The sequence below is a fragment of the Biomphalaria glabrata genome, chromosome 13, assembly GCF_947242115.1.
Source record: "Biomphalaria glabrata chromosome 13, xgBioGlab47.1, whole genome shotgun sequence".
NCBI classification, from domain to species: domain Eukaryota; kingdom Metazoa; phylum Mollusca; class Gastropoda; family Planorbidae; genus Biomphalaria; species Biomphalaria glabrata.
This window is the reverse complement of record NC_074723.1, coordinates 15,144,861-15,172,629: the sequence shown is the minus strand read 5'-3', so window position 1 is coordinate 15,172,629 and position 27,769 is coordinate 15,144,861. Positions and strand designations below refer to the sequence as shown.

The 27,769-nt window shown below is 34.0% G+C and overlaps 3 protein-coding genes across 9 annotated transcripts in view; all 3 read right to left on the bottom strand.

Annotated features, from left to right (window-relative positions):
* The window catches only part of LOC106057456 (kinesin-like protein unc-104), a 77,391-nt gene extending 71,507 nt beyond the window's left edge, over positions 1 to 5,884 (bottom strand). The window contains exon 1 of the mRNA XM_056007362.1: positions 5,766 to 5,884. The gene's annotated coding sequence lies outside the window, so the exon portion shown is untranslated. The remainder of the gene's footprint in view (positions 1 to 5,765) is intronic.
* Positions 3,010 to 5,395, bottom strand: LOC106064737 (uncharacterized). The gene is made up of 5 exons (XM_056008425.1): positions 5,059 to 5,395; positions 4,455 to 4,570; positions 3,960 to 4,083; positions 3,425 to 3,853; positions 3,010 to 3,126 (listed from the first exon to the last, which is right to left on the bottom strand). The coding sequence occupies exons 1-5, from the start codon at positions 5,224 to 5,226 to the stop codon at positions 3,010 to 3,012; spliced, it is 954 nt and encodes a 317-aa protein (XP_055864400.1). The 5' UTR covers positions 5,227 to 5,395.
* A 3,596-nt stretch (positions 5,885 to 9,480) lies between the features above and the next one.
* Positions 9,481 to 27,083, bottom strand: LOC106057455 (sialin-like). 7 transcript variants are annotated; one of them, XM_056008756.1, is made up of 15 exons: positions 26,665 to 27,080; positions 26,463 to 26,585; positions 24,927 to 25,271; positions 23,461 to 23,567; positions 21,011 to 21,240; positions 20,058 to 20,142; positions 17,417 to 17,565; positions 16,975 to 17,062; positions 16,435 to 16,530; positions 15,427 to 15,557; positions 14,116 to 14,265; positions 13,359 to 13,491; positions 11,960 to 12,110; positions 10,423 to 10,513; positions 9,481 to 10,281 (listed from the first exon to the last, which is right to left on the bottom strand). In XM_056008756.1, the coding sequence occupies exons 4-15, from the start codon at positions 23,477 to 23,479 to the stop codon at positions 10,006 to 10,008; spliced, it is 1,599 nt and encodes a 532-aa protein (XP_055864731.1). In that variant the 5' UTR covers positions 23,480 to 23,567; positions 24,927 to 25,271; positions 26,463 to 26,585; positions 26,665 to 27,080; the 3' UTR covers positions 9,481 to 10,005. The 7 variants fall into 7 exon arrangements, with proteins under 7 accessions (XP_055864731.1, XP_055864736.1, XP_055864734.1 ...); XM_056008761.1 differs by lacking the exon at positions 14,116 to 14,265 and having other exon boundaries at positions 26,665 to 27,083; XM_056008759.1 differs by lacking the exon at positions 24,927 to 25,271.
* Between the last annotated feature and the right edge of the window lie 686 nt (positions 27,084 to 27,769).

Sequence of the window (27,769 nt, the reverse complement as noted above, 5' to 3'; positions counted from 1 at the left end):
ACAATTTATTAAACTATTATTTTTTCCCTAATGTAATTAAAGGAACAATGTATACTTTATAGGTTATTTTATTATAGAATTGTTAGGTCACATTGTTGTTAAATCTTTGAGCTGAATATTTGCAATAGCTATAAAATAAATAAAATATATTAATTCACTGTTTTTTGTTTTTTATTTCATTCCTGGTCACATTATCTCCAATTAAATATATTTTTTGACTTGGCTTTGACTTTAAGCACTCAATTCAACATATTTTTTTATAGGCCTATATACTGCTTCTTGATATTTTTGACATGTGTTTTCAATGTTTTCTCTCCCATCTTCATTATAAAGTTTAGTGCATTGAGGATGGCTATAATAAAAAAAGAGGAGCTATCAAAACAAGGCAGAGAAAAAAATATAATTGGGGTGAGGGTGGGTTTAAAATTTGTTGCAAAGCAATAACATGTGTAGCTGTGAGGAGAAATGTAACCATATGTGTAAACACATAGTAAAATGCTAGCTATATTGTAAAGCTTAGAGTTTTTATTTATGTTGATTCTATTCAATGTAGGGAGGGGATATCAAACTTTATTGTTCTCACTAAGGTGAAATAGGGGAGGCAGGTGGGTAGGATATACCTACACAGGATGTTATAATCTAAGGCCAAGTTGTGGCGGAAGTAGTGGATATTTTTGAGAGATAGTACCACAATAAGAATCAATGGATCATGTTCTATACCTATGATCATTATCCAACCAATCTTAGCACCATTTCAATAAATAAATATTTCTCTCTCATTTGATGTCGGTAATATACTTGTATGATTTCTTGGTTTGAAATATTATAAAATAGAAAACATACACATTACTTTGTTAATTTACATTTTTCTATGTCATTTATGTGTTTTTTTTATATCAATAAATTATAATGCTTAAAATTTTCTCTTACAGCCCCTCCACCCACCAAAAAAAAAAAGACATGTTCAGTTTTAGTAACCATCCTACAAGCAAAATCAAGCATCATCTGTGGTTAAGCCTAATAATAGTATCATTCTGTAATAATGTAGAGAATTTAAGACACTTAAAAAGTGCATCCCTTAATTCTCCTACATGAATAGCACAACAAAATCAACAAAAACTTTTTTGTTTTTTTGGTCATATGTATGACATAATTTATTAAAGCAAGTAATAGAAGAAATTTTATGTTCGACTATCACTGCTAGAAATATATAACATATAATAATACATAACATTTTCAGTCAGTATATAAGTAGACATGTAAACAATGTAATATGCATCAAAATGAATTGATAAATAAAACTGGTAAAATAATAGAAAAAATATGATAAGTAATCTACACAATTAAGATGCCAGTACAAAATTACATTTAATTGTTACAGCTAAAAATATATTACACATATACTCAGCTAAACAATATCAAAGTCAATATTTAATATATAAACTTATGTAAGCAATTTAATATGTATTTGATAAAAAAAAGTGCATTATAACAAATATATGGTGAGTAAATAGCACATTATTGAATGGTAGTATTACTGATACAATAGTACATTTATATATTAAAGGTAGAATTATGTTACACTTTTAATGCTCAAGATAGGTCTTATGAAGTGAAAGTTAAATTAACAAATAGACTTAAATGTTAATATGTATTAAAACACTTCTAACATTTTAATTGCAAAATTTACAAATAAATGAATCTACAGAAATATTACTTGATAAACAGAACTCATGAAACCACCTATCACACACCATACAACCAATCCAGTTCATCAACTTCCCATCTATACAATTCTCTTTTGAAACCTCTTCCAGTCCACATTCAGCACATTCATCACCATTACGTTTGTTTTCTAAACATTCAGCATGGTTATCAACAAAAACATTCACATCATTTGCACTGGAACATTTAACATTACCTACCACTTCTTTTTCAGTACTGCTAACAATTTTAAGTTTTTTACTAACCGAGCTGTAAGGGAAACCTAGTCTTTTTTTCTTTGTGAAGTGTTGTTTATTATTAGGTCTTCCTTTAGTTTTTACTTTTTTCAACATTACATTACTAAATGTATCAGTTGTAACTTTAGATGAGTCAACAATATCACTACCAGACAGATTGTTTTCACTATTATGAACCACAAAGGGTTGAGCATGATTAATTGGAACAAACTCTTCACCAACACACTCACCATTCAAACTAACATTTGTTTCAGCCAAGGCCTGAGAAGTTAAGGCATTTGGAAGAAACTCTGCATCAACACACCCACCATTCAAACTAATGTTTGTTTCAGCTAAGGCCTCAGACACATTAGTAATAACAAATTCCTTATTGGCCCTGATATGATAAATAAATGTCTTTAACTGTTCAAGCTTTACTAAAAAATGTTGTTCCCCCATATTCTGATACAGACAGTTTAGTTCATTTGTCAGGTCAGGTCCTTAACAATTTTAAATCGCCCTTCTGCTGTCTTTGCACTAATGGTTGGATAAATTACATTAGTTGAGATAGATGATATGTCCTGAAATTCTTCATCCCTAAATGATTTATTTTGGAAATGGCACCCATCAGGAAGAAAAACCATTTCTAAAGAAAGTTTATGTCTCAAAGAAAGAATATGTCTGCAAGGCAATAAAAATTTAGTGAAGAAAATACAATTGAAAGAATCCATGCTAACCACATATGAATTGGTATCATTAGAATTACAAGTATTAGAAATAGAAAAAAATGATGTGCCAGTATCATTTTAAACTATGTTGTAGTTACATCTTTTAAATAAAGAAATCTGATGGCCCACTAACTCTGCTCCAAATGGTGTTAATATATTCTTGTACAAAGTAAGCAAATGTGTGTCTGGTAGTGTAGAATAATGTTTAGTTATTTTGTGAATGTGGTGTTGTGCTGATTTTATTTTAGATAGATCTGAATCAAACAAAAGTAGCTTAGTTACACATACTGAGAGTGTTGTGTGGCTATCTAGGTGCTTTTTTATCCTTGAATGATAGGATTCTACATGATTTGTAGTTGTGATATGTAGAGATGCAACATCTGTATTTCTACATGCTGCCCACATGTCAGAAATTGACCACCAATTATTTTGAAAGTAGCTTTCAACACTGGGACATGCTGAAATGATGTCAACTTTTAACAACTCAAATGCTTCTTCACTTAATGTATAAGATTGTTCTTTAAATAGATCAAAAATTTTATTGGATAATTCCTTTGAGACATTTGTATTTAAATACTTTTTTACTGCTGTCATTGTGTGAAATGAACATAGGCGAATTAAAGATTGAGGAAAACATTGTTTGATAGCACCTATTTCACTAAAATCTTTACCTACAAAAAAAATTTGAGGCTCCACACACACATCATGTAATACACTCAAACATTCAGCCAAAATTTCAATACTCTCATTCCTTACAAAAGCATGCAACACAGGTACACCATTACCATTGGCATCAATACACATAACATTCAACAATGGAAATAAATACTCATTGACTTTATAAGTGCAATCTATTATCAATATGGTTTTGTTGGCTTTAAGTGAACCTATCATTTCCTTGGTCATGTATGCCAAATACAAAAATTCATTTTCTGGTGTCACACCATACTTCACCATTCCACCACCAACCTTTATACTATTTAGAATTTTCTCTACTCCTTCACTGTCAGTGCAGGGGTCTTTCAGTTTTTTCCTGTAGTTTTCCACATCCTTTCCAAGAACACATTTGTTCTGTTTCTGCGAGATGATTTGTCGCAATTCTGACTGCGGTATTTTGGTGCCAACCATCAGATCCACGGTTTCATCTGGCTTTATTCTTCTATTTTCAGGATACACAAGTGCAGTCTGAAAATAATAAATTGTATATATATAGCTATTGGAAATTGATATTGACAGTTGAAAATTCATGAGAGATAATTGTTAGGAGTAAATATGCTTTTTAATAACTTACCAAATGATCTGTGGGGTGATTCTCATGTGACAATATTGCCTTTGTGATGACAAACTGGTAGCCAGTAACATCTGAATGCCTTATCACAGCATGTATCACTGCACCACAATCATGTTTCCATGACCTACAAAAAAAAATATAATAACAATATTATACATATTTTTTTTTCATCACTCTACTCTGTTATTATTTTGATTTGAGAGATGGGAGAAAGGGGGGAGGGGTGTTTCAATAATACAATTGCACTGAATACTATTATAAAACTGGCTACTGTATCTTTAGTATCAACTATTGCATTGTAAATAAAAGTAAATTACCCCTTTCAGACTTTGGGATCTAATAAGGCAGATGTTGTAAAGGGCATCTATTTCTATGGCCGATGGTTAACTAGGGTGGACAGCACTTCACTCAACACTTGGCCACTATACCCCAACTACACATCTTCTGTAATACCACAATATTTTTTCCATTGTTAAGAAATATTGAAATAAATACCTTTGATTCGGCCGGATGCCTTTACTCGATGTTGGTTTTGTGGCTCTCCCTTGTTTGCATACTAATTTTAGCCACTCATACTGTATGGATTCTTTTGCTGGATGTCCACTGATAAGCTAAAAAACTAATAAAATTTAGCACTTATAAATTGTGTGTAGGGAAAATTCATTCTCTTTTTTTAAGTGTAATTAAATTTAACAGCTGTAAACGGAAAAAAATATATAACGTTCTAAACTTAACTTCTTTGTGTATAAAAAAATTAATAAAAGTTTCTTTTTAATAAATGGAGAAAGTTTAAAATAAATCTCTCTATATTTATTTCCAACTAGGACTACGTTATTTTCATTCAAAATTACAAGCTACTTTACATGTAATTATTATTTATTATTTTATCTATATCTTATACTAATACAGAACAGACATTACTTTAAAAAAAGAAACAAAAACGTACTACACTAGTAACACTAACCAGCACAAAATAAAATAAATGAAAAGAAATAAAAAGCTAAGCTTAAATGAAATAAATAAGAATCTAACGATCTATTATAGTATTACAGTCTATATTATACTATATTGAATTGTAAAAGTAAAATCAACAACATACCTTTTTAGAACCACTAGTAACAAACAAAACATGCTGTTCCTCTTCATGCTTCTTGATAAATTCCTTGAATTCAGTAAAATTTGTGAATGATTTTCCTTCCATGTTTTTTTTTAAATAAATGATAGTGAAAGTGACCAGAGGATAATTGATTATTATATAAAATGCCATGGTCACGTTTACGCTGGCCTTTTATATAGCAACACTTCCGGTCAACAGGGGGGATTGGCAGGAAGTCTATACTGGGGATAGACCGGAAGTCAACTGACTGTAAATAGGGTTTGACCTTATTTGACCCATCCGTCCGGTTGGGAATAGGGTTGAAGCCTATTCCCAACTGGTTGGGGATAGGCACTTCGTTCTAGAGTGCTTGAAGTTTGAAGCATTATCTTAAATAATCTAGTGACTAGTCTACGACTTTATCCTTGGCTAGACAGCTAGATTCTAATATTATTATATATTATATAATATAGAATAGAAAGAAGTCTACTATATACTTTATATATATAGTATTATACTTTTTATAGTATCTAGTGACAATCTAGTCTAGTAGTCACATGACAACAGAAATCAGAACAGTCCGACACAGGACAGGTGGAATGATCTATCCTAGATCTATACTATTTTCTATACAACCTGTAGATCTGGTCTAGACTAAAATTATAAAAGTAATAAAGAAGACATCATGTTTTTAGAAATTACCAACTTACCAAGGTCAAGTACAAGTGATCTGCGCCTAATATTTGATTTCATGTAAAAATGCTGTTTTCCAAAAACATTTTAGATGTCTATTAGATCTATAAATAAATAAATATTTTCCTACTGAACTATTTGCCAGATTTTTAAAACTTTTTTTTCTAAGTAAAACCAGTGAGTTACTAATTTGATCTAGGTCTACTAAGTATTGAAAAAGCTTTGCATTCTTTCTCGATGGAAAACAAAAAAAGATATAAAGCAGTTTTTCTCAAAATTAATATAGAATTATAATGTAGATCTGTAATATTTTGCTATTTAAACAATTTACAGTTTTAATTGATAATTTTTCTTTCCAATGTCTCAGTTCATATTATTTTTTACTGCTAGAACTAAGGTTTAAACTATGGTGTTCTGAAAGTCTGTAAAGGTCATTTCCTTAACGCGGTTGCGCTGACTAATGTAAACATTTACATTTTTTAGTTAGTTTTACCCATGGGCGTAGCCGGGGGGGGGGTTCTTGGGGTTCAAACCCCCCCCCCCCCGAAATGAAATCTCCCCTGCGGGGGGGAAGGGACGGAATTAAGTGACTGATATTTGCTTTCATTTTGTTTATTTTAGGTGAGATTTTAATACTAAATCATCACTTACCACAGCACAGCCGAGGCAGTTTTTAGTTAAAAACCCTCTACCAAGGGGTTTTGAGTTTAAATCCCCCTACCTGGGGGTTTTGATATTTAAAAAACCCCTATCAGGGGGTTTTGAGATACAAATCTCTCTACCAGGGGGGCTTTGAGTTTAAAACCCCCTACAGGGGGTTTTGAATTTTAAACCCCTACCAGAGGTTTTTGCAGTTAAATCCCCCTCTTCTATAAAACAAAACAAAAAAAAATGCAAACAACAATCCCCAAATTCCAACAGCACAGTTAAGGAAGATTTTGATTTTAAAACCCCATCCAAAATTTACGATAACCCCATCTTCAATATAAAAAAAGCAAATTACACACTCAAAATTCTATGAGCGTAGCCAAAGGGGTTTTGAGTTTAACCCCCCTCCCTCTTCCAGTTGGGGTTTGAAGCTAAAAAGTACCTCTTCAATATAAAAAAAAAGCAAATTACACACTATAAAATCTATGGGCGTAGCCAAGGGGGTTTTGAGTTTAAATCCCCCTCCTCCAGATGGCTTTTTCTTTAAAGTTTAAAACCCCTCCAGATGGTTTTGAGTTTAAAATTCCCCTGCAGAGCGTTTAGAATTGAAAACCTCTCTCTTCAATATTATTTTAAAGCAAACTACAGTCACCAAATTCTATGATCGTAGCTAAATGGGGTTTTGAATTAAAAACAAAACAAAAAAAAAAAACAGAGATTTTTTAGTTTAAAACCCCTCAACAGATGATTTGACGAAAAAACTTTCCTTTTCGATATAAAATCTAAAGCAAAATACAGGCATGTAATTCCAAGAGCGTAGTCAAGAAAGGTTACAAATTTCTACCAGTGGCTTGGGCTCCATTAATTAAGTATGAATAGTCTTCTGCCGAAATTGAAAATCATTAAATGTTTCGCAACAAAGATGGCTAAGACAGATTTTAGGAGTCAGTCATAGAGATCGGGTCTAAATCAAAGAAATCATATGCCGAATTGGGAGTCGAATCCTTAGTAAGGTTGTGACAGAGCGTCGCATGAGGTTTTGCGGGACATGTTTTCCGACAAAATGAATTACGCAAAATAAGAGTTGCGGAAACAGCTTGCCGGAAAATGCGCCGAACGGCGCGAGAGGGTCAAAGTCAGTAAGAATAGCACATTAGGTTTTTGAAATAAAACTTTTTAATAGCACGATAATGCACTGTAGATACCTCAGAATATGCATTTTGTTGGCTTTCAATACAAGAAATAGTGCTCGGCGGCGGGGCGAAGCTGGGGGAGCGCTGCGAGCTCCCCCAGACCCCCTTGCTAGCAAGGGTGGGGAGTCTACAATAAACAATAAACGTCTGCCGAAAGGGTCAGAATGTAATAAAGATTAATTATGAACACACACACACACACACATATATATTTTTTTTTCGCGGGGGGGGGGGGGGGCGGGGGGATTCCCCCCCCCAAAACCCTCCCCGAAAAAAAATTCTGGCTACGCCCATGGTTTTACCCATAGAGTGCCATAAACCAGAGGCGTAGTGAGAGGGCGCACGATGCCCAGTGCGCCACCCCCAGGGAGGCGCCACATGCAGAGAGGCACCCCCCAAAAATTATTTTAGATTATTTAGTTTTTTTTCTAAGGTTATTTGTAGTATATTATCATTAAATAGCCTACTTTTTATTTATAAGCCTTTATTTCTATGTGATGTTTATGGAAAAAAAGGGGGGGGGCGCCAATAAAGTACCTTGCCACGTACGTTTTGCTCAATACGCCTCTGCCATAGACTGTTTACTCTTAAAATATAGTCTATGTCAGTCTATGGTTTTAATTGTCAGCAATGCTGCTTTACGTTAGTTAGATATATATATAGATAGATAAATAGATAGGGCCTAGATAGATAGATAGGATTAGGGTTAGTATATATATATATATATATATATATATATAGATAGATAGATAGATAGATAGATAGATAGATAGATAGATAGATAGATAGATAGATAGATAGATAGATAGATAGATAGATAGATAGATAGATAGATATAAAAAGAGAGAGAAATGCATACATACATACATACATATATATACATACAAACATACATACGTAGAAAGACACAATGCCGGATTAAAGGAAGTAGACGCACTAGGGCCAAGGCATGATTTTTGTTGAAACCCCAAAACGTTTTCAAATCCAAATACTGTACGATGTGGCAACGAGCTGTTGGTCTCCACTGCCCACAGGATGTGACGTCGCAGGTCAGAGTTGAGGCCTTCTCTAACGAATGATCTCGTCCCATCACGCGCACGCAAGACCAAACTACCAATGGCCATGTTTTGGTGAGTGTTCAACATTTGCGCTGGACAGGGCGCCTATCCATTATCTTATCTTATAATATATTATACCGACGTTACTTCAAAATTGGAGACAACAGTAGGTTGTACCATAAGCATGACAGAGGTGATCCCCAGAATCATTTTAAATGCCAGCTTGTGATTTCGAAAGAGACAGATGGATACCAAAAGAAAAGCTATTGCCTAAGGCAATAGACCAGCAAACATCCTGGAGTGATCATATCCAAATACTAATAATGCCCAACATTTTTGTTTGTTTGTTAATTAGTTCAGCAATGTACAGTACTGTAAAAATAGCCTTTTACTGTAATATAATAATTAAATATAATCAGTAATGGTAAATAAATCTAGAGCTACTCAGATTAGAGATAATGTTTTCCCCAGGAATATGAGGTTTGGATGAAATATGTGACTTAAAAAGACCTGCTGGACTATGAAAAAAAAATCATGGTTGAAGATTTATATATCATCAAAAGGTGTATACGATGGCTAAGTATGGCTATAGGACATGACATACCCAGTTTACTAAAAGATAGATGCTATAGCAAAGGTAATCATAGTAATAGCATTTAGAAAGGCTATAATGATAACAATAAAAAGATGAGTTTTTGAAAGTATCTTCGATTTAAAAATGTGAATTAATTTTAATCACTAAGTAATTAGCATATCATATATTACTCTCGTAAATGATGTATTTACAGTTCTTGTGTTTATAATTGAAAAAAAAACCCACCATAACCAACGTAATCTTTTCATTTATCGTTTAATTTGATTTCACAGAAATAACTTACAATTGGAAATATTAATTAATTAAACAAAATGTAATCAAATTCACCCTCGTAGCAGATATTTCTACAGTCATAAAATAGGTGATAGTCCTTAGTAGGAATATTTTATCAATCTGCATTCTTTCTGTGCTCAAATATCTTCAACAAAACAGAATAAACTTGAGCTAACCAAGCTACATTTAAAAAAAAGGGGGGGGGGGGAAGAAATTGCAGCGCATGTATTTTCCAAACGAAGGAAAACAAATAAACATAGGGTCTATCGATGTTATAGTATAGCAGGCCTAGAATCTGCAAGTTTACAACTGAATAAGTGCCTAGAACGGCATACCCTAATTATCCACGAAAACTAGAGACTTACAAGTACCGGTATCTACTATAGGCCTAGGTTAACATTTGCAAGTGAAAGACGTAATACTTTTTGTTTTTGAAGAACAGTAACTTTTAAGATAAGAAAAGAGTTATTATCGTCGCACGAATAGTCTCTTAAACTTTTTGATCCATTGCTAAATTTTCGTAACATTTCATTTTGTTTGTGTAAATGTTCTGTTTGTTTTCTGACGGTAATTCTGATGATTTTTCCCCACTTGTGCTTATGTTCTCATTGGTGTATTGTGCGACAATGTCCATCTTTATTTGAATTTCAGGTGGCACTGCCCACTCCTGGAGCTCGCCATCGGCTAGAACTACGTAGACTATGGCGCCAAACACTGCATTGGCGGCACAGACGTAAAAAACATTCTTCCATTCTTCTGTTGTTTTCTGGAGACGAATAAAAATGTTATTAAAATTCTCAATTTGTAATTATTCGAAATATTCGTAAAACGACTTATCCTTAACAAAATATATCTATATATAGTCTTAAACTAGACAATGAAAAGTAAAAAAAAAACAAAAACCTACATTAGGTGTTAGGGCTCCAGCAATTATAGGTGCAATCATTCCTGGCAAGGTACCAGCAGTGTTGGTTATACCATACAGCACACCTGCATAACTGATGAATAATATCAGCTGAAATAACTAGCATTAAACACAGGATGCGCCCATGAGATAGGGCCCTATCTATCTATTTGACCTTTATTGTTTCATCCCATTTTCAATAAAACGGTCGGAACCTCCTATGTTGTTAAAATTGTATCCTGCGCATCGTACCACTCTCCCACATTTTAGTCTGGCGGTCACCGTCCCGCTAATTTCTTTTCACTTTTAATGAAACGGCCCGAAATTCGGCGATTCCCTAACATACTTTCGTCCCGTGATTTCTAGTTGCTGTTAGATTGAGTTGTCACAGTACACATTATAACGCACCTCCACCCACAAACACAACTACTCTTGGCCCGTGATTTCAAATATCTCTTTTCTCTCCCCGACCCCTCTTCCGGTTATGGTTATGTTTATCGGGCACTTCTTGTGGTATGCCATCTGGACTGTTGCCTTGATGGTCCGAAGACCCGGCCCGCCGTCATTCCCCGTCGTCTTTTAGGGAGGTCTAGGCTAGGATATAATAATCTTCAATGCTGTAGGAACATCCGAAGGTTATAAATTAATGTTAGGCCTTGTCGTGTCCATTAATCCGTCCAGAGCTATCTATTTCTCCACCAGACAAAACCCAAATGAGATGATGGATACTAACTTCATTAAAAAAAAAACAACTTCCCCCCAGAAAATATATATAATATGTCTGTCATCTTCGTCAATCTGGAAATATCGAAGAATATGATAAGAAAGATGTAAATATAATTGATTCTTGTTTGTTTCAAATTTTTGTTCCCCTTCGATTGTAAATGTTCCTACAAAAATCTGCAAGAAAGCTTTTCTGTTCGTAACGTTTATTTAGTTGGCCATTTTGAATTCAGTTTAAGGTCCTTGACATTGTTTAGTTTGTCGTGAGAAATCTCCAATAAAAACGAAATTAACGATAGCAACTTTTTTGGCAAATCTAAGGTTCTTCCCCCCCCCCCCCGCGATACCACACTACTGCATTTAAAGAAAGGGAGATTGTATACTTTGTTTTGCATATATTGGATGTTCCTTACATTTTAGCCCTAAACCTTCCGCAGAACGGCGGGAAATGGTGGCGGGAGGTGTTCGAACCTGGGACCAGCGAGGCGATAGTCCAGAGCGTATACCACTCGACAATGCAACCATCTTGCTAAAAATAGTTAACAGAGAATAGTTACCATTAATGCATCTGCTAACTGAAGCTAACATCATATCCCGAGTATAGCCGGTGAGTAAAAACTGCATGGTCGTGCGGTATGCGCGCTGGACTGTCGTTCAGCTGTTTCGATGGTCGAGGGTTCATACCCTTCCCACTACCCTCCCCTCGTCGTCCTTCTTTAGGTTTGGACTGAGAAGTAGATTCTCTTCAACTGTGAAGAAACATCCGAAACATGTCAAACAAACAACTAGCAATACATACATACATTAGATCTACTACCTTGGAGCCAGGTCTTGATGATTAACCACATAACCAGCTCTATTAAAACTCATGCAGGCTGTAGTAATGCACAGTAGTAGTACCGCATAGTGGCGCTGTTCACAAGTCATTTGACCAACACTGACGGTACATATGGCTGTTCCAATAAATCCTGAGTTAAAATTAGGGAAAAAATCATTTAATTTATTATTTCTACTTAAAATAATTTAAAATAATCAGGAAATGGACGATTGATAATAGTAGAATAGTACATGAACTAAATAAATCTAATAAATCAAACAATGGCTAACGGTTGTTGTGCTGTCTAAAAACTCTGGTGACTATCGTCACTATCCTTCTACTTCACGTTTTTAACTCTTTTGCACTGCACTGCACCATTTCAACCAGAAAGATGCACACGCAACTAAATTGTAAAACTCATACATTTAGCCAAAAACTAACTCGAATTAATATCGCATTCATAACAAGTAATTTTTAAAATGGAACCAACAAATAAAAAATCATCTTTATATTAGAGTGTTGTTTTAATTGATACGTTTTCTCTGACATTGCCAATATAGGCCTATGTATTTTTTTTTAAGTTTCGATTTTTTCTCAAGTAAATTCTGTGTCAAAGTTTGCTAGTGGGAGATAATAACTGCTAATAACTTTCACGTATTGCAAAGGTTAAAAAAATACAGAGTTGTCCGCCGCCTTTATTGTAGAACAGTACTTGTTGTGACATTCTCGTTCGTATAAGAAAGTAGTGCATGTCTGGATGTTAGAAAACTCAAATCTTTTCTTGTAGGCACAAATTTGCTTTGTCGGTTGATATCATTGCTAGCTCCTAGTTCATGACATGTCTTGCTATCACTTCTCTGCATAGTCTATAATTTTGCTTTCATCTATTACCACCGATTTTAGATCTATTTTGATTACATCCCTTAACGAAGATGAAGTGACCAGTTTCCCTAGCGCAGATGCGTTGTTTGCAGGCGACTATGTCTATCTCAGAGTTAATTACTCTGAACGTTGAGCTACTTAATGATCATGTATGTATTTCATAATATGTATCTAGGTAAGTCGCATGGCATCTATTTCAAACATCCTAAACGTCAAACAGTTTTATCTACTTCTTAAAAACTAAAACTTAAATAATTAAAATGATGTGACTAGACACGTTCGTATCTATAATAAAACATGAATGTTCATTTTTATGTACATTTTTAGAATACTATTTCAGTAATACCAAAGCTCAATGGTATTCAATTAAAAAAAAAGAATGAAATAAAGACATCAATATGAAAGTAAATTTCAAAACAAAGTATACAGTTTATTTACGTAAGCGTAAGTAGACCTAGCTGTAGATAATTTTTTTTTTCAAGTCACGTGTCTGATATCCAAAGCAATTTTGAGTTACCAAAGAACTGAAATGATTTCCTGACTGTCTTTGTGGACATAATTTTCTTTTGTCGGATTGTATCCGCTACATAACCAACACAAAGAGAAGCTAAAAATTCACTGATATATGGGAGAGACGACAGCAATCCATTCTGTAAATACATGAAGGAGATAAACCAGATTGCAGTAAGACATTACATTTTCAACAAAACGATAAGATACTTAAGATAGGCCAAGTAAAAAATAAAACTCTTATTCATTTTTGTTGAATCACTTCAATGTTCTAATTTATTTTATATATGTCATTTATAAGTTTAAATATTTACGAAAGTGAGACAAATGCACTATATTTATAGTATTATTAAAAGATTATAGTCTATGAGATTGTATATGTATGAAGGAATCTGTATATATTTGAGCGTATTTTTTAAACAAAGCTTATGTAGCGGTGGTCTTCCTTAACTCGCTATAAGCTTTGTTTTTTAAAAAGGTATTTTTAAAAATATTTTGCTTGTAAGTAAGCCTTGGTGTAAAAAATAAGCTTTCGTGACATTTGCAATGCTTTTTGTAATAGAGCTAAATAACTAATATTGCATTGGGTTTAGTATGCTAAGTAACACACAATGTCAAACAATTGTGTAGCCAATTTTAGAAATGTGAATTTAATTATTCAATGTTTCAATCTCGAAAAAAAAAACACGTATTGCAGATATGTAGGTCTGTAATGTAAAGAAAACAAAATGTAAATTGGAATTTCATTTCCTAGAGCTTTTTACCTGTTTGATGTCAAAATTTAAACTTTCTTTTAAAAATGTTGGCAGCAACGTCAAAAGTGTATAATTTACATAATTATTACAAAAATGTGCTGTGGTGACAGCCCACAAAGGTCCAGATTTGAACATTTTTAGCCAGGGAACACTTCGGACCTGAAAACAGACAATTAATCCAGCGAGGGGGATGACCTTTTTTTTTTTGTTATTTTATATTTTAAAAGAAATTATAATAATGTTAATGTGAAATTTCTAAATCATAAATACACCATCCACCAATCGCAACATAGACATTCAGTATGGGTAGTGGGTACTCTTGAACAGATATAGGACTTTGTCTAAATATGATGTTAACATGCACTTCATCAACAGCACGTGCGTACGAGTAAAAGTAAAACATACAAATGTACTTGTGACAGCGCAAGAGTCTTTGTGTACTCTCTCGTCATTTTTATTTTCTTTTTGCGTTGCGTGTTTTTCTTTCGTAAACATGGCGGGATAAAGCAGAATTTTTTTACCTTTTTACCTATCCGTTAGTCTGTTGGACCGTTGGGACACCAAGCAAGACTCGTCGACCGTCTTTCTCCATTCCTCCTTTTTTTTGCCTTATTTAGAACCTCTTTCAATGACAGGCCCGTTTATTCTTTTATGTTGTCCTCCCATCGCTTTCTCTGTCTGCCTCTTCTTCTTTTTCCTGGTACTGTTCCCTGAAGGAAGGTCTTTGCGAGCCCCGAAGATCTTGTAATATGGCCATAGATTTTAAGCTTGCGTTTTCTTAATATAGTTAGCAGGTCATTATGGGGTCCAATCGCTGCAGTAACTCTGTCTCTAATCTCTTGGTTTGTGATGCGGTCTTTGAACGTGATGCCTAGGATCCTTCTGTAGCATCTCAGTTCCATTGCTGGGACCCCCCTCTCTAGCTCTGCAGTCAGCGTCCAAGACTCACAAGCATATAAAAATGTGGCCATGACCAGGGAGCGCATCAGTCTGATTTTGGTGCCGAGGGCTAAGCCTTTGTCTTTCCAAATTATTTTAAGTTTTGAAAGGGCTGCTGTGGACTGTGTTATTCGGGCCAGTAGTTTAGGTTTCGTTCCCTCATCTGAGACGATAGCTTCGAAGTATTTGAAGCTACTAACACTAGTCAGATTTTCCCCTCCAATACTGATGCACCTTTTAAAGCCCTGTTGGCTATTGGTCATAATTTGTTGTTTGTTTTTTTGGCATTTATTAGACTACAATTAAACCTAAGGATATATTTTTAAAATTTTCATTCAAAAGTATAAAACGTATACGAGGTATCAAACGAAACAAACTCACCTTAGTTAGTCCCCCTTTACCTATTGCTGTTTCAATATATGTTCTTTCCTTTGCTGAGACCCACCTATGTTTAGCAGGAGTGTCTGAGGTCAGAACAAACCAAGATGCCACCCATAATATCGTAAATAGTCCTGCATGTAAACAGATAAATGATAAGCATTAAGCTTGCTGTTTATCTTATACTGGTTTAGTGATAAATATTAATAGTCATGATAATTTTAAAAATATTTGAAAGATGTCTTTTTTAGGAGTTATACGCTTAATTCTGTATATTCAGACAATTAGGGCCTACTTTTATAAAGAAAGAGAAATGAAAGTTTCGCCTATAGGACTAGTCATTAAGATTATATTCAACTTCTTTTTTCTTCAAATGTCCTGTATAATTTTGCTATATGTATAGGCCTATGCTACTTTTATAAATGTGATGTTTGCTGGAAATTGTTCATTTGTAAGGTTTATGTAATCCATTGGTGTCATTAAGTTGACTACAATCAATAAAAGTAATAGCCCATAGTTTTAAATATGCCAAAATAAGAGCAATTGAAGTATTTTCCTTAACATACGGATTATTTCATAAAAAGCAACTTTAATCTAATGTAGCGAGACCATATCCAGGTAAAAAAAATTTCCTTTAAAATACTTTCGTTGTCACAGGAGTCAGGAGTTTTCTGGTTGAAGCTATCCATACATGCTACATTGGTGGAAGGGATCCAGACATGCTACCTTGGTGGACGCTGGTGTTTATGATGCTACAACAAATAATACAAGAAGTAGCACTTTCTGAAATGTACCACTGTGTTTTAATTAACGTTCTTGAAGACTATGACGACTGTGAAAAAAAAACTTTTCTAAAAAAAAACAATATATACTGCTAACGTGTTACTAAAACAAGACCATATCAAATTTTCTTTCTGGTCAAAAAGATAGCTATAGTCATTAGGTGTTAAGTTCCAATTAGTATGTCAAGACACGAATCTGTCAAATCGTAACAAAATATTTTGTACTGACCTGATAGATAAAAAATTGAGCCCCAGCCATTGTCGAAGCCGTATTCACACATCAGTCCAGATATAGCAAATGTTATGATGTTTCCTGCTGATAAACCTGGAAAAAAAAACGAAACAATTGTTTTTAATAAACACTGCCACTGCTCTGGTAGTACATTCATAACACACGATTCTCGGGACTTTTGGAAATCTTTCTACAAATAGAAAGATAAGATGCAAGAAAAAGTGACAAAGAGTTCAAGATATACTATGGGGATACAACACCAAGACATAGGTTTTAGAGGACTACTGAATAAGAAGCTAAGATTAGCCAGTAATGGCAACTGGAGCAAATGGTCAATAGATTTTATTATAGTGGCCCAATAACAGGCTTAAAAACAGATGGTTAAAGTGATTATGAAAATATTGTGTAGTTTTATAGCTATAAAAATTTAGAATAATAAAAAAAATAAATCTTCCAGTACAAAATATATACCATGATATAGAATGATATAGAATATATGGAGCTATATAACATATGTTTGAACAGTAGAAACCGAACCTGCATATATGATCGATGCGAGTTTGCTCTTCTCATAAACAGGAGCCCAGCGCCCTAGAATGGCTTGTATACAAGGAAAAGAAACACCCTGGGAAATAATAGATTTTTTTGTGGTAATACAAATTTGTATTAAATTGTGCAAATCAGTCTTTATTTAATTTTCTGTGCTAATGATTTTTGAGATATCGTAGTTAATCACAATATGCGGTAATAATCAATGTATGTGCGTGAGTTAGTATTCTCCCTTGCTGTATAATATGAATTTTCATTATAAAGCCAATATTTATAGTCGTTACTTCACTGTGCACTAAGGGTGGCAGGATAGAGAGACTTATTTTCTTTTAAATCGTTCGCTACATTTACATATTACATTTTTTTTTAAGCTTTTATATTATTTGAGATTTTTAAAAAAATCTATTCGCATTTTACAATTGAAACTCACAGAAGACACTCCAATGATGACTCTAGCAGCATAGACCAGATACACGTGAGTCCTGGCACATACAGGCGTGATTAACGTGCACAGTGCACAGATGAACATACTGACAGCCCAAACTCTTGTACCCCCATAACGTGAGGCCAGCCAACCACCTGAGTCGAAAGAGAAACAAAGAGAAAAAGACAAAAGTTGTATTCTTGGATGCATGCCAAATGTATTGATAGTTAAAATCTAATACCCAAAGAAGACACTTACATTGACTTAAATGGACGACTGGTTAATCGGACCAGCCACTAAAAGTAAAAAAGTGCCCTTTTAGACCTCGATGATTAAAGGTCATCTGTTTCTCTGGCCGAAGGTTGGATAATGATGGTGTCGGTGTGGCCAACTCAACGACCAACTGCCCTTACTTTCCGCAAGTGAAGTACCCTTTAGAGTTGGCCGGACTAAGGGGCGTCCAAAAAAAGTTTCAACCGACATTCGAACCCGAAACCTTAGTTTGGAAGCCAAGCGCTTTACCACTGATTCGCCTCGGCCTTGGACCAGCCGCTAATTAGGATCAAATCCTTTTGTACCGAAACACATTCTTTTACGTACGTGTAATGTTATCCGCTTATTAGAGACGAAATTCCGTTTAAGCGGACCAAAGGAATGATTGGGAATAAGCAAAATAATCCTCAAGTCGGAAATGGGGACCTTCAACAGGTGGAAGTATCTTTACCTCTCGACTGAGTCATTCAATGCCACGACGAAAAGATTAAGGCGCTGTAATTGTTGCTTGAATAGAAACACAAGACAGGCTTCAGAAGACCCACGAAAACGGCGATGGGTTTTCGCAAGGGACAGTGCAAATTACTAGAACAGGCAGTTGTCCTGCTAGTTCATGCAGGAGTTAAATGAAAGCAGTCCCATTCCTGCGTTATAGAATTAAATTAAAAGTGCAGTCCGTTAAAAGAATGCATTAGACCACACGGGGTTAGACGTTGACTTAGCTATGCATGTTAAATACCTACACGTTGTGCAGTAGGTCATTTCTAAAAACCTGTTTTCTAATTTATAGCGATTCCTCTATTCAACCTGCAAAACACGAGAACTGGGTGGAAAAACCTGGGCACGGATCTCCTCGAAAATGGATTTAACGACTTTCCTACAAATTTGAAAGTTGGTGTATATATTAGGGCAAGGGATTACTAGCTAATTGACCACACTGAGAAAACTCCGGTTTGACCGTTATAATTTTTCGAACTATGTTACGTGTTTGTCGAAGTTCATTAGCAGCAGACTTTTGTTTGTACTTTCACTATTCATGTATATATATGTCACGTAGAGAGAGACCACGTACCAGATACAGAAATCCTAAAGCTGTCCAACATGAACAGTATCAATGCCACAGTAAAAAGGTCCCAATTTCGATGTGCGGGACATGTAGTCCGCATGCCAGACAATCGCATTCCCAAACGACTTATGTACGGGGAGCTGTGTTCAGGAAAGCGCTCCCATGGGAGGGGGGAGGTCAATACATTGCCATCTCCTTCAAGGAGTGTGATATTGACATTCACGGCTGGGAAGCACTAGCTCTAGATCGCTCCTCATACCGTGAAACCGTGAAGCTACGAGTGTCGGAGTCACGAGATATGAAGTAAGAAGAGTGGCTAGCGTGAAAGAGAACCAAGCCAACAAAAAACTGAGTGAAGAAGCAGGCGTATCTGCAAATGACCTAACCCACCATTGCCACGTATGCGGCAGGCTTTTTAAAGCGATTGGACTGAACAGTCAACTTCGAGTTCATAGGATATGAGAAATGTGCTCAACTTCCATCACGAAGGAGGAGCTATATATTTGTCACACTAATATAGTTTCTATAGAGAGAGATATAATAGAAAGTGGTAACACTATAGTATAATTAAGGTTTAACCCGTTTCGAATGTAGTGACTAGACATTAATGCTTAATGCACAAGACGCTAATGCACGAGATAAGAGTATTTTTTTTAAATGGTCGCTCCAACGTCAGATAAGTAACAAGTTATCTTAAGTCCAAAAGTGATTGCCCTTCGTGCTGGCTGCCAAAACACCAAAGAAGACTGTTGGTGACACTAACGCAAAACCTAACGTAAACGGCCTTCACCCAAATAACTTAATTAAGAAATTAATAAATTAATCAGGTGTGAGATAGTTACATATGTCTCAAAAGTAAAAAAAAAAAAAAAGGAGGGCAGTGAAAAACAAAAAAAAAGGTTGCTATTTCAAAATGCTAAAAATACGATGCCGCCAAACAACATCTAGCCTACATTTTATATGTGACAAAAGGTAAAGTAATATTTTGTCTCAGTGCTATACATAATATTGATTTCTGCACTTTAAAATCAAAATGTTTTAATATCAAGTTCACTGTCCATTTACCAATATTATTTTCTTAAAACTGATATGCAAACAATACTCAATTTTTCTCTCTAATTAAGTTTCTTTCTAGAATTCCCAACAAAACTGCCCAGTTCGCTCAGTGTTCGCGTAACGTAGATCTAGGTTGATAATTGAGTGCGTGATTTGAAAATCAATTATCTTTAAACAAAAAAATATTTACGAATTTGACTGGAACATAAATTTATCAAGAAAAAATAAACAACAGTTTATTAAAATACTTACTAAGAATTTGTGTCGATATATAGCCATAGAAATACATGGCCAACAGTTGAGCTCTAGTATTCTTATCCCAGTCAAACTCGGCTCTCTGTTTCAAAGTAAATACATTGATTTACAAAACTAGACATACTACTTTGTATAATACACTTCAGTACTTTGAAATAAATTTTAAAATTTCACTATTTAAAAAAAAAGATATTTTCGACAACAATAAATAGTATCATCAGTTTTGTATGTGGCTCGGAGATTTGGGGACAAATAGCAATAGAGACCAAATCCCGGCATTCACCAACAAATACTTGCGACATGTTAATGGTATTTAGCTGAACAGAATCTTAAACTCCAGTCTGTGGATAAACAATTCAGCAAACATCAATAGAACAAGAAATCAAAGAAGAAAATAAAGCTGGATTGAAAATAGAACGAAAAGAACAACAGAAACTATTTCTAAACAGGATCTGGACTGCAAGTCGAAGGGTCAAAATAAGGCTGAAAGACCAAGGCTAAGATAAAGGAGATCAGTAGAGCAAGAAGCAAACTCGGTTGGATTTGCCTAAAACAGTGTCTGTTGACGAAGTATTGTTGAGACCCTAATTTTTTTATTTTTTTTATACAAGTATAGAGTTTACTGTATGCATATATAAAGTTATCAATACACAAATTTAACATAATGATTTTGAGGACATGTTTGCCTAAAATTGGATGCCCATCATATGATATTTAATTAATGGGGCTGATTCTTTAGAAATGCCCGGTCCGATTTTGACACCCAGTGCGCTCTTGCTTCACTGGAAGTCAAAAAGAAGAATGTCAGTCAAGTACTATCAACTTAAGATATAAGCCTTTGTTTTTTAACACTTCAATATATTGTGTTTTTATTGAAGTTAAATGTACGTGAAAGTAATAGTGATATTTTGCTTATTTGATTACCATTGTATATTGTAATCTAAACTGACCTCCCTGGCAGCACCGGCGTTAGCTGATACGACGTCACTACCACACGAGCTGGTGACATTGTTCTGGCCAGTTGAGGAAGCGTTGAGGACGTCCAGCGAGTCATTGGCAGGGGCACTGCGCACCATACATATGATGGCTACGGACAAATTGACCCGAGTGACGTAAACCATCAGTGTCCCCAAACATGCCAGACACGAGAGGAGCAGACGATGAGAGAAGAAGATGGGAACTGCAAAATAAAAAAAAACAAGAAAAACATTTTTAAAATACTTTAAAAAAACAAAAAATCTTATACGATGTGTAATTGTATCGATTACTTAAGATCATGTAATAACATTTCTAATAGATCTAAACCAACAACAATAAATCTGTGCGATAAAAATAATTGTACCAATTGTTTTTTTTTATCGCTATTTCATGTTTTTAGCTTTCTCACTACGCTATGATCCTATCACTTTCCTAGACCAGTTAAGAAAATGGCGGGGGGGGGGGGGGGGGAGAGAAGGAAATGGTGAATTTTACCGTAATCGCTTTTAAGAATATTTATTTAAAAAAGGGAAGGCAACGACTTGATTTCGAACTCATTGCTCAAGCCTCCTCAAGGCGACATACTAACCAATCTGCTAGTGAGGTGCTTATTAAAATAGAAAATTGTTTAAATATCAATTGTTTGTTTCAAACTTAATTTAAAGCGACCACCTATAAAAGGTGCTAATTCAGCTTATATCAGCTTATATCACCACATCTATCTTTCTTTCATTTGTTCGAGATACCAAACAAAATAGTTAATAGTTAATTGGTTAATTTTATTTATTGATTCTGGTGTTGTCAGGTAAAAGAAATAATTGTGCGAAATTTCAGCTAGATGTACAAACTTTTTACCAGACAGACAGAGTGAGTGGATATAAGCTTTGTACAAAGGATACTAAAGAAAATCTATTTTAAACACACAAGAAACTTGTATTTTTTCCGGGTAAGACCGATATGTAACTCATAATGATAGTGCACCTCATTAGTGCAAGGCATTAACCTTCTATGGTAAGCGTTTCGTTAAATGCAATCTGGTTCATCCAAATATATTTTAAAACTTTTATAACAATTTCTGGAACCGCTGTGTGTATAATATAAACGTACATTGCTTGTAATAGTAATAATAATAAATAATAGTTCTAATAATAGTAATAATAACAAAGTAATTTGTCTTGTGCCTTTTAGATTAATTAACTGTGAAATCCAATTATGTTTACAAAAACAGCCCATTTCATGCATACATTTACATGAGAAAAATAAACAGTAGGCCTACTTTACTTTGCTTCAGAATAAACGAGTTTTGACTTTTAAGAATGTGTTTTAATAATTTGATTGTTTTAAAACATTGTAATGGCGCTTAAAAATTAAGCAAAATAGATAAAAGACTTTCAGAAACTGAACTCTCTATGTAAGTCTGTCAAATGCCAGCTGCATAGAAATAATTTAGCTGTCTAATCCAGTGTTTCCCAAATTTTTCCTTAAACATTCTGAGTATTTAGCGGAACACTTTGCTTATTTTATTAAAGAGATTAATTCACGTGGTGGCCTACTAGTTAATTTTTCCAGTAGTTGTGGACTTTACACTAAGGTTCCGAGGAACAAAGTTTGGGAAACACTGGTCTAACAAGTTACATCACGCCGCTTACTTTTACTTATTATATTGGTCCCATGCTATAGACGATGAAGAGAGAGAACTAAGTCCCCTCCATGGACTGAGGCAGAATATTATTTTACAAAGCTTTTATCAACTCACTCTGTGTGTCTGACTGTCTCGCAGAATTCTTTTACACCACTTCCCATTCTCAAATGAAGTTGAAATTTAGCACAATTTATTCATAGTAGAAGATGATATTTGCAACATTAAAAAATTAACCAGTTTGTTAATCAATTAGTAGTTGTTCCTTAATTTGATTTTCTATAGCAAAAGGAAAGATAATAATTGCATTACTGAAATATTTTGCTGTCATTTTGTGATGCTTTCTCTTACATAAACTTATTTTGAAAAGCATTTTGTTCAGATTTTGCTTGGTTTTAAATATCAAAAAGTGTTTTAGTAGAAATTAAATAACTCAGTTATAGCCAAATATTTTGTTTGAAATATAGATTCCATACTGGCCGTTAATTTTTTGATCCTGGCTATTTTTTCTTGAAAAGTTGTAGATTTCTATATTTCATTCAAAGTATTAATATTAAATCTTTAATGATTGAGATGAGAAAACGTGGGATTGGGATTAATTCATACCCTCAAATAATCGGCTTGGGATTGGGAGTAATGTCCCTGGACAACTGGTATACCTGGTTATATTATTTAATCCTTTATATTCGTTTAAAATTTTACTTTTTAAAAAATTTGTTTACTTCCTGTAGCACCAGAGACCTTGGGAAACTGATGCATTTAAATACGTGGCTGCCGTCTTACCATTGTCCAGTTCCAACATGACGAATGATTCATGAACTATAAATATTGGCTAAATAGTTGCTGTGTTTTACATTCTGTCCAGGACGCACCCAGAATAGACCAGGAACCTGAAATGAAATAGGAATTTTCTTTTAAATGCGCCATTACTACATATACAAAATAATCTTTATAACATTTACAAAATTTATTAACACAACAGAAAAACATATCTCCAAAAGCGGGTTATTTCTTTAGTTTGATTGTATGTGGCGTCACAACTCAGTATTTCTGTTCCTTTGTTATAGTGTGATGGTGGTTAGTTTATCTAAAAACTCGGTGTTTATCATAGACTAAATAAAAATGATGTTTATTGAGTTATATTTGCTATGAATGATTTTGCATATTCTCTCTTTTAAAAATTCTTTTGTATAGCCGCCATGGCGCCACTTTCAGGCTATAGTCTGCAAACTGCGCTATTTTCTATCTCTAGACTTATTTGGGTGGATGGGAGTACAAGGAGAAGGCTCTCGTGCAGCCTCTAGGCAGCTTATCAAACACAACTCAGCTCAAGTCAGGATTTTAACTCTAGCCAAGCATTTTATGCCACTCTACCCAGTGTAATGAATTGAATACCTATCTTTCTTTTTTTTAATAAACTTTTGCTAAAAAAATGGAATGCCAAATAATAATAAAATTATGGTTTCACATATAAACATACATTATCTTTCAATGAGCATGATTGTATTATTCTTAATTAAATCATTCACCAGTAATATTGCTTTCAATTCTAATCACTTTGGGGTTGACATGTTTTAAAAGAATATAACAATCGTTTCTAAAAAGTTCATTTTGTGATTTGTTGCTAAGGTCATCGACGACTTGTTTATGTAATTGTGAGCTGCTTTTGTTAAAATTTAAAACTGCTGTCAAGTGAACTAGTGCTAGCTTATTGTTACACCATACGTAACGAATATGCAATCTACCTATGTCCTAATTTGTATAAAAGAGCAATTAGTGTGAATTTGGGGAAATCTTCAACTGTCAAAGTCAAAGATCACTAACATGCATTGTTCCCTTGGCAGTTGAACCATTGAACAAAATCCAATTTTCTAATGTAAGATTGACAAGTGAAATGGGGGTATGAATGTATATTTCATTTTCAATCATTATAATGTTTTGTACTGTGTAGTTGTAATACAAGTTTCCTCATGGATATTAAAGATTGTTATTAAAAATAATTATTATTATTTCTAGTTGCAAACATTAACCAATATTTAAACAACTTTTCAAATGAATGAAAACGTATTTAGGAAAAGAATTGGCACAATAAGGCCAACAGCAAAGGATCAATGTACACGCGTTCTGTAATAGTTGTAATTCTAACTTTGTATGTTATCATGCTTTTATTTTTGATAAATAGTTCTTATGCAAAAAAAAATAATAAAAAAAATTAATTAATTAAAACATCAAAAGTCTAAGATACCTACATGAAGTAACTATTGTGAGAGCTTTCTCTTTCATATGGCACTGCTCTGAGAATGCAAACAGAACATACTATTACCAGGGTACTGTTTAGTTTCAAAACATGCGGTCTCTATTTTAGCTACTGAATTGTCTTTACTAATGTTTTAAAGTCCAAGAAGAGCAGTTTCGTGACTTTGTTCATTGTATAGCAATATCACCGTATCACTCGCTGTTCTGCTTAGTAGAGATAATAAAATTGAAGTGTTCGTTTGTTAAATTGAGCAGAGTTGTCACTCTTGTTATTAGATTTGCTCCCTTGTCCAGTACGTAACAATATGCTAGTCAAAAGTTAAGATCCAAAGATAGGACTATAAAACAAGCAAAACAGAAAAAAACACTTTTAAAAAAAAAAACGCCTATCCATGGGGAAGAACTCCACATTAACAGCTATATATCTCAATAATATAGAATTTATTTCCTGCTTTCGAAATCAAACAATCTATTAAATTACCAATATTTAATTGACTAGTTAGTAAATTTTTAAATGGATTAATATTTTGTTAGGTAAAATAAATAATAATAATTATTATAATGTAAAGTTTCAATTTAATCCGAGAATGAGAAATAACGTGTACAATTATCTTAGAGAACAAAACCACGTATATTGAGACATATGCATGTTAATACTCAAGAATCAATTTCCCTTATTTGGTATCCCAAAAGAATTAATTACCAGTAATTATTTGAATAATTGGTTAATTTTTTAAATTCATGTTTAGTTAGGTAAAATAAATAATTGTGTAAAGTTTCAACTTGATCCGAGGATAACTGTGGAAGAGATAAAGTTCAAAATGTGAATTGTACCAAACAGACAGACCTACAGAGTGAGTTGAAATAAGCTTTGAAAAAATTAGCCTACTACTTAGGTCAACCCTTACGAGGCTACGACTGTCGCTGCACATTTTCAAGATATCTACATTACTGTGAGTTCTAACTACCGTCCCTCCATCCACTCCATAATTTGTAAATTCCTTAGCTCAAAAAGTTAACCTAGTTAGACAACAACACACAAGATAATCAAACCAAAACTCATGGTATCACCAATTGTAAAGTCAACATTTTTCATCCCATTCGTTTCAAGTGACAATCTCAATCAACTGGATTCATTTATATTTAGGGATATTAGTCTGAAAAAGTGTATGTAATATTCTTGGAGTTGAATGAACAGTTTTATGCTAATGGTTCATTCAAATCATTGCCACTTTCTGACACACGATGCTATGTAAAGACAAAGATTCATCAGATAATGTAAAAAATATAAATAAGTCTAGAACTTCGATATAAAAAGATATTTTTATAAAGACTTAGATGATTGAAAAAGATTTTAGATAGACCTTAGACACATATAAGAAAGATATTTTAAACAGCTCTTAAGATCACACTAAAGCTCCATTAAATTATTTTAAAATTGTTTGTTCAGTTTACAAACATTTAATTTTATGTCATTGCTTAATAATGACAAATTGCAAACCGAACATTCCAAGAAAAAATTCTGTTACCTATTAGCGTCGGTTGGAAACACCTATGTTGATCTGCATCGAAATAGATGGGCCTACTTTATGGTACGATCCAGGTAGACGGTGTATTGTCGTAAGTTCTGGTACAGATATCTCTCTTCTTTTCTTGAAAAGGAAATATCTGCTTCATTATTTCATAAACATAAATACAAGAGTCAACGTGAAAGCAGAACAGATTACTTACAGTTTTATAGTTATTTATCCCATCAGATGTCACACCTCATCATGACCTTATCAAACGCAGGTATTTAAACAGACAATACAGAAAAAAATCTCTATAAATTTCATATGGCTCATTATGACTAGTAATATATGTACACAAAAATTCACAACAATCTTTGAAAATGCCAGGTCTGAATTGTTCGTTCGTATTATAAACTTGAAGTAAATAATTGGTCCTACATTCTGTTTTATTCTAACAATGTGTACAACCTACCACATGGTCTTACAACTAAACACGAAAGCCCCATTTGTATCGAGACATTTTGTTTTTTTAATTCCCCTACATTTTCTATCTTTAGTTTAGCCAGGTATGTCATTGTAGGTAACTTTAGACCAGATGCTAAGTAATTAGTTGCATACTGATATAAAGTAGGGCATAGGATAAGTGAATACGATCAGAAAAAAAATATATTTAAATGTGTCTGTATGAAGAGGACAGCTACATTGGTAAGTGGCCTTGTCACCTGTGCAGTACCTGAGACGTTAAGATTGGTGGCTTCATACCTTTGTTTGTTTAGAGTTAAGTGCGCTGCTTCTCAAATTTATCTTGTAAATAGACCTGTTGAATGCAAAGAATATGTTGTTTGTGTCTACGAAGGCTTATTATTTATGGCTGGTATTAGCATCGTATTTGTGTATTATTTTTAGACATCTTGTATCTTGTATGCAAGCGTAAATAAAATATCGAAACTTGGTTTTACAAATGTATGTTATTCTATTGTGTCTCGATTAGTGTAACTAGGTTACAACCATATTGGTGAGGGTATATTTCTTGTGCCACTCGTACCAGAGCTTCTTCTCCCCTAGTGCCAGTAGAGCATGGAGCGAGTTGCCTGAGTCAGACAGAAAAATAAATGATTGAAGAGTTTGCCTCTTATTTACAATCACATATGGGTGCGCGTAGGACACAAGGAAGATATACCGCTCATGTATTGACCTCGTTTGAAAAAGAGGCTCTAAATTTAATCGTTTAAATGTATGTCTGTAGCAAATGATCGGTATTCGCATGTCCATTTTTTTTTAAAAGCTTATATAAACTCACTCCGCCAGTCTGTCTGTCTGATACA